Genomic DNA, 7,110 nt, shown 5'->3' with positions numbered 1-7,110 from the left:
GCACCCACAGCTCCTGCTGCATCAGCCATCCAGGCATCTCTCAGTGCTTACGAGTTGCAGTGTGACGCCGGCTTTCTGTAGAGACCTTACATGGCACCTTTTGGTGAGCTAGGATGGAGAGAACAGACCCACGGCGTCCCGGGAACTTGTACCCCCTCCTGCCCTCTGCCACAGATGGGTCACAGATAGGGCTGGGTTTATGGGCCGTGTCTCTGTTACCTGGTGGGGTCAAGTATGGAGGGGTTGTAGCCCATTAGTTCCTTTTATTATCCATTTATTGTTGTGGTGTGCGATATGATTTATACACGGTTACATATAATTCATGTATGCTAAGTAGATGTAAGTTGTAGTGTTGCAGAAATATAAGTTTGGTTTGGATTTAGGAGTGATAAGTATGCATTAGTACATCACAGAAGAATGAGAGGTCACCCCATGAAATTAACAGGCAGCAGCAGCTTTAAAAACAAACAAACAAAAGGACGTATTTCTTCACACGACGCCCAGTCAACCTGTGGAACTCCTTGCCAGAGGATGTTGTGAAGGTCAAGACTATAACAGGGTTCAAATAGGAACTAGATAAGTTCATGGAGGATAGGTCCATCAATGGCTACGAGCCAGGATGGGCAGGGATACAAAACCATGCTCTGAAGAGTCCCTAGCCCCTCGCCTAGCAACCTGACTGGTGGGGCTGGGTTTGTAGGCTGTATCCCCATCGCCTAGCAACCTGACTGGTGGGGCTGGGTTTGTAGGCTGTATCCCCATCGCCTAGCAACCTGACTGGTGGGGCCTGGTGTATGGGATGCATCCTTGTCACCTAGCAATCAGGCCGTGGTCCTGGCAGGGTGGGTTTTCTGTCTCCCTCAGGGGCACAGCGTGATGCGGGCGCTGGGGGCCCAGAGCCAGAAGAAGGGGAAGAGCGTCTCGGTGAAGGAGGCCGTGAAAGTGAACAGTGGGGTCAGGTTCTCGGCATCGTAGAACGACACCCGTCCCCCTTCGTAGTCCAGACAAACCTGGATCCTGTGGGGCCTTCGGCTCGGGGCTGCCGCTGGTGGCCCTGGGGACAGAGGAAGGAGCTGGTACCATCCCAGCTCCACAGCCCACACCCCGTGCTGGGGCTGCAGCTCCGTGGGGTCCCTCCTCCTCACGGACTCCCTCGCCACTCCCACTGCCCAGCCGTCCTTGTCCCCCACCTCCACCTCCCAGCGGTGCCGGCCTGAGGAGAAGCCCTCAGAGCCCAGGATGCAGGAGGCCGGGAAGAATCTGCGGCGGTCACTGGGCGGGCAGCCCCCGCTGTTCCCATGCCACACACTGTGCCGGTCTGGGGACACCACCAGGCCAGGGTGAGCGGAGGCGGCATCCAGGGTCAGGATCTCTGCAGGAGCAGGAGAGAATTGGAGTAAGTCCATATACAACACAACAGCCCCCTTTCCTTTCAGGGCCAATCTATATACAGAACAACAGTCTCCTTCCCTTCAGAGCCAGTCCATGTACAGCATAACAGCCCTCATGCCATTCAGAGCCAGTCCATATACAGCATAACAGCCCCTCCTCCTTCAGAGCTAGTCCATATAGAGCATAGCAGCCCTCATGCCATTCAGAACCAGTCCATATACAACACAACAGCCCCCTTTCCTTTCAGGGCCAGTCCATACACAGCATAACAGTCTCCTTCCCTTCAGAGCCAGTCCACGTACAGCATAACAGCCCTCATGCCATTCAGAGCCAGTCCATATACAGCATAACAGCCCCTCCTCCTTCAGAGCTAGTCCATATAGAGCATAGCAGCCCTCATGCCATTCAGAACCAGTCCATATACAACACAACAGCCCCCTTTCCTTTCAGGGCCAGTCCATACACAGCATAACAGTCCCCTTCCCTTCAGACCCAGTCCATATACAGCATAACAGCCCTCATGCCATTCAGAGCCAGTCCATTGGCAGGAGGGGGCAGAAAGGAGCCAGCAGTGAGCATGAGGTGCTCAGGGGAGGGAGTCTCAGGGGAGGGGGCGGAGCAAGGGCAGGAAGAGGTGGAGTAGGGGCGGGGCCCTGGGTTGGAGTGGGGGTGGGGCTTAGGGAGAGGGGGCGGAGCCAGTGTGGGGCACCCACTGGCAGAACCAATGTGCCTATGACAGGAAGCCCCCCCAAATCTCCTACTGCTCAGCAGAGACTCAATTACACTACAAATAATTAATCATTTAGATTGGAAAGCCCTTGGGGCAGGGGCTTCCTTATATGTCTTATCCCGGAGTGACCCTACATGAATAAAAACAAACAAACAACAACAACAACAGTGCCACTGCTTACCCCGGCTTTCCCACATCTCGTCCTGGAGAGCTCTCCTCTTGCGGGAGTAATGCCTGATGCTCTCCTCCAGTTCAGCCGTGGGCGCAGACGCCAATTCGGGCAGCATCATCTTTTTATACCTACGGGAAACAAACAGGCACGCACCGGAGGGACTCTGTATTAAGGGCACCATGTGCATGTTAAGTGTGCCAGGGGGAGCATCTCTTAGCAACGCTGGATCCAGCGGGCACAGCTGACCTGCAGTAGGATGCTGCATCTATTTGCCAACCCCCAAAACTCCCCCTGAGATCTGAGAGTCAAGCTGAGTCCTTGGCATCTAGCCAATGACCAAGGAGAAAAGTTGGGCAGGGACAAACGGGCACCTGTGCAGCCCCTGTCCCTCCTCTCCCCGCCCCTTGGTTACGTGTGCAGCCCCCCACCTGGCCCCCATCCCCTCCCTGCTCTGCCCCTCGGTGACCCTCACGCAGCCACCCCCATACGCTGCAGCCCTCCCATTCCTTTCCTGCCTCTCGGTTGTAGGGGGAGGTTTTGGCAAACCAGTAAAGTGCCTGAAACCACTATGGCTTATTGTTAAAAGCAGCCTATTCGGCAGTCTCAGTTTGACCAAGGCAGGAGGGGAGGGGTTTTTTTGGGTGCCACAGAAAGGGCAGCTTGACCCCGCGTCCTTCCTGATCAGACTTGTGTTGCAGTTGCTGATACATGCATTTTAGAAGAGCATGTGCCCCAGGAATGTCTATTGGGGCCTCAAGGTTGCAAACTCTGGGAAAACCCCACACCTGGTTAATCAATAATCAGAAGGAAACCTCTTGCTTGACCATTGAAACTACTTGCATAACAAGTTTTCCTTGAGGGACGTGGCATTCGATTACTAGTGTATAAATAAGGGGGGAAAGTTTGAGGTAGGGGGACTCTCCAGGACTGGACTCTCCCTCCGGATACATCTTGTGTTCCCCACCCGCAGCCGCTGCGCCACTCGAGAGCCACACTCAGCTTCGGTAATTATCGAGGGCTGGGGGTGTTTTACTAACCTGTTGCGGACGCGTGTAAGTGCTTGAGACTAAGTAAAGTTTAGCTTTAAGTGAAAGCACTCGTGTGTTGTCCTGCTTGTGCCAGCCATCTATCGGTCGGACGGCCGTGTCTCCCCTGATTTATTTCCTGACACCACCTCGCACAGAGTAAAAGTTACCAAGAGCTTTGTGTTGAAAGAACCCTGGGTAACAGGGTGACCCACGTGTGACCCTGTTCCCACTCTTCAGTGACCCCAGCACAGCTCCCCCCATTTCTGCCCCACACCTGGCAGCCCCCATATGCCCCCCATTCCCACTGTGGTCCCCTTCCTGTTTTGCCCTGGGTGATCCCCGTGTGCCCCCCCATCCTCTTCCTCCCCACCCCTCAATGACTCCTTGCATGCCCCTCCTTTCCCTTGGTGAGCTCCCTGGGCTTCCCAGGGACCCCAAACAAAACCCCCCATCCCCTTCTGCTACTGCCACCGGTGCAGCCCCCCCCCAGTGCCCTTCTATAGGTGGGTGCACAAGCTAAAACCAAATGGAGCTTGTAGTCCACTCTGCTGCTGATGCAGAAGCAGGAATATTCTGCAGCTGGGATGGGGAGGCCTCTCCCCCCTGCCCCCTCCCCGATACCAGAGGGCATGAAGGAGGCTCCTACTTGTTCAAGGTGCTTTCGACGTCCTAGGTGGGAGAGAAAGAAGAGACCATCAGCTCTCCAGTCACGAACTGGGGCTTGGTGGCCCAGGGGCTGGAAGGGAAGCCGGGGAGGTGTATTTCTGGAGTGGGAGCAGGAGTATTGTGGACTATGGTTAGGAAGGAGTCAGTGATTCCTAGGCCACCCCCTGTCAGATGTAAACCGGCACTGCTCGGATGTGTGTCAGAGCCCCTTCACTGCTGGGAACAGAGGGTGATTCTCTGATGAGTCCAGCAAGCAAGGGGAGCACTGGCAGCATGGGATGGTGCAGAGGGGTGGCAAGTTGGGGGCCTCTCTCTCTCTCTTTCTCTTTTTCCCCCCTCACCTTGAGGAGCTCAGCATCCGGGAGCCGGCACTTCCCCTCTAGCTCGGCTACCAGTCCATGCAGCGGTATCACCCTCTGGTGGAGGTGGTTGATGTTCTCCTGCTGCAGCTGCTCCACACTCTGGGCCACGTTACCCAGTCCTTTCAGCAGGAGGCGCTCCTTTTCCTGCAGCAGCCGATACAGATGCTGGAAGGTGGACACCACTCGCTTCTTCTCGGTCTTGGTGTGAGCCTGTGGCAGGAGAGAGGGGGGACAGGTTGGGACGTGGGATGCGCCGCTGAGGACATCTCAGAGAGGGAGGGCATGGTATTCCCATGTGAAGGGGCAGCATGGGATTTGTGGGAGCAGGACATGGTAATATACAAGGGAGGGAGGAGCAGATGGACAGAGAGGTGCAAGCATCCAACATATTTTTTGATAGAAAACTGGGTTGACTGTTCTCCTCTACAAAGGACCTGCCCCTAGAAGGTGGGACCCACTGAGATATCCAGCCTGAATTCAGTCTTTATAATGACCAATCTTCAAAACTGGGATCCCACAGTGTGGATCACATAAGCAAAGGGAGTAACTCCACTACCTAGCAGCAGTAGTAGAGCTGTTATCCTTTAGCAGGACCAGCCGTTAGAGTAGAGCTGCTCAGAAATTTTTCAACAACCCTGTTTTTCCATCGGAAAATACTGATCTGTCACATCTGTAATGTTCTGTGGGAACTTATCTGTTTTGACTAAACTTCCGCAGGTGCAGGAACGTCTGGTCAAAGTGAGAACGCTACACTCCCAGAATAACCAGTTGTTAAATGGACATTTAGCTAGGATGTGGAAGACAGAAGTTCAAATCCCCCTGCGGCCTGATTGGATTCGGAACTTGAACCTAGGTCATCCACCTTTGAGGAAAGAGCTGTAACCAGGGACCTCTGGGATACTCTAAGGCCAGGCGTCCTCCATCTCTTCTGTTGAAACTGCTCCATTTTGCATAAATCAGTGGTTCTCAAACTTTTTTTTTTTCCTGGACCACTTGAAAGTTGCTGAGGGTCTTGGCAGATCACTTAATGATCTTCCCAAATGTTGTTTGTACCGTTAGCTAACTATTGTAAAGCGCTTTGGAGAAAAGCACTATATTAAAAAAAAAAACGTAATAAGAATTAACTTTTTTTGTTCTACAAATAAAAGCACAGAACTCATATTTTAATATCAGTAGTCTTACCTTTCTAATGTGAGAGATGCACTCTCTCTCCCCCACTGCAGCAGCCCCCGAACTGGGGCTGGGAAGGCGGGGGGGTCTCATCCTGTCTCTCCCACTGCAGCAGCCCTCGAGCTGAGGCTGGGAAGGAGGGGGGGTCTCTCCCCTGCTACAGCAGCCACAGGGCTGGGGCTGGGAAGTAGGGCCGTCTCTCCCCATCAGCCACAGCTCTGCAGCTGGGGAAAGTCGCCTCTTTCTCTAGCCGCCGCAGCCCTGCACGTCCCAAATTCCCCCCATCCCCTCTTCTCACACCACTGCCCCCTCCCACCTATCCCCTATTCCGCCCACGGCCACCACCTCACCTTACATGTGAGTCTTCTCCAGGGTCCAGTGGAGTAGTGGAGCCACACCTGCACGGCTATACTAATTAGGTTGGTTGGCCCTTCATTCGCTTGTGTGCAGCTGCCCAGGCGCGCACCTTAGACAGAACTATCCGCGGACCACCTGAATGGAGCTCGCGGACCACTGGTGGCCCATGGACCACAGTTTGAGAACCTCTGGCATAAAAAGTCATTGGGCCAGAGAGAGAGACTGACTCTGTAGCTCTGGCAGTAGGAGGCTATTGCCTTCTATGGGGACCAGCCTCTAGAGGGGGACGCGAGACACGCTCTGCAAGGGTGTTGCATCGGCAAAGTGCAGGGGAATCCCAAGGGAAGCCCAGGGGCTGGGGAAAGAACTTACCAGCAGCGTCTCCAGCCTCCTCCCTTCGCTGGTGGTGAAGGCCTTCTGGCTGGAGCTCTCATTTTTCAGAATCTGCAGGTGCCTTTGAAACTGGCCCTGTCAATAACAGCGGAAGGTTGGCTTGTGGAGGGAGGCTGAGCTGGGAGTAGGAAATCAGGGTTTGGCTCACAGAGCGAGGATTCAGGACTCCTGGGTTCTGTGCCCAGCTCTGGGAGGGGAGTGGGGTCTAGTGGTTAGAGCAGGGGGGCTGGGAGTCAGGACTCCTGGGTTCTAACTCCAGCTCCTGGACAGCGGGTATGTGCTTAGTGCACGACTAGGACGGCTCCTTGGTTCTATTACTGGTTCCAGGCTGTGGGAGCCAGGACTCCTGGGTTCTACCCCCACGCTGTCCCTCCCAGCCCCACTGCTCTGCTCCAAGTGCCCGGTGTTAGTCAGTTACCTTGTACTCCTGGGCTGCCTCCTCGATGGGAACCACCCTGTGAGCTCTATGCTCCTTGGATCTGTCACACACCATGCAGATCAGGGCCTGATCCTCCTCGCAGTACAGCGTAAGCCTCTCCTTGTGCCTCTGGCACATGCTTTCCTCTGCCCCCCACCCCAGCTGCCTGGCTCGCTCCACCACCTTCCCCAGCAGGGGGTTTGGGTGCAAATGCCTCTCCCGGAATCTCTTCCCGCACTTGGGACAGGAGAAGTTTTCTTCCAGTCCTTCCCAGACCTGGGTGATGCAGGCCTGGCAGAAATTGTGCCCACAGTTCAGGAGTACGGGGTCTTGCAAGGAATCCGAGCAGATGGGACAGGCCAGGTCATCTTCCAGAGCTTTCTCCGGGTGAACAGCGGCCATGGCTGACAAGAGAAACAGAA

At 54.9% G+C, this 7,110-nt stretch overlaps 1 protein-coding gene across 1 annotated transcript; it reads right to left on the bottom strand.

Annotated features, from left to right (window-relative positions):
* Positions 1–812: 812 nt before the first annotated feature.
* Positions 813–7,110, bottom strand: LOC120382842 (E3 ubiquitin-protein ligase TRIM39-like). Its single transcript, XM_039500265.1, has 6 exons — positions 6,689–7,110; positions 6,250–6,345; positions 4,330–4,560; positions 3,969–3,991; positions 2,304–2,422; positions 813–1,372 (listed from the first exon to the last, which is right to left on the bottom strand). Exons 1-6 carry the CDS (start codon positions 7,088–7,090, stop codon positions 861–863), a joined length of 1,383 nt encoding a protein of 460 aa, XP_039356199.1. The 5' UTR covers positions 7,091–7,110; the 3' UTR covers positions 813–860.

The sequence above is a fragment of the Mauremys reevesii genome, linkage group 15, assembly GCF_016161935.1.
Source record: "Mauremys reevesii isolate NIE-2019 linkage group 15, ASM1616193v1, whole genome shotgun sequence".
NCBI classification, from domain to species: Eukaryota; Metazoa; Chordata; order Testudines; family Geoemydidae; genus Mauremys; species Mauremys reevesii.
This window is presented reverse-complemented; position numbering and strand designations above follow the sequence as displayed.

Excerpts from the sequence above, each read along its gene's own strand:
- LOC120382842 (XM_039500265.1), bottom strand. The coding sequence starts at position 7,090 with ATGGCCGCTGTTCACCCGGAGAAAGCTCTGGAAGATGACCTGGCCTGT. Across the intron at positions 3,992-4,329 it reads CGGATGCTGAGCTCCTCAAG|GACGTCGAAAGCACCTTGAA; the intron begins GTGAGGGGGGAA and ends TCTCCCACCTAG. Across the intron at positions 1,373-2,303 it reads CGAGATGTGGGAAAGCCGGG|AGATCCTGACCCTGGATGCC; the intron begins GTAAGCAGTGGC and ends CTGCTCCTGCAG.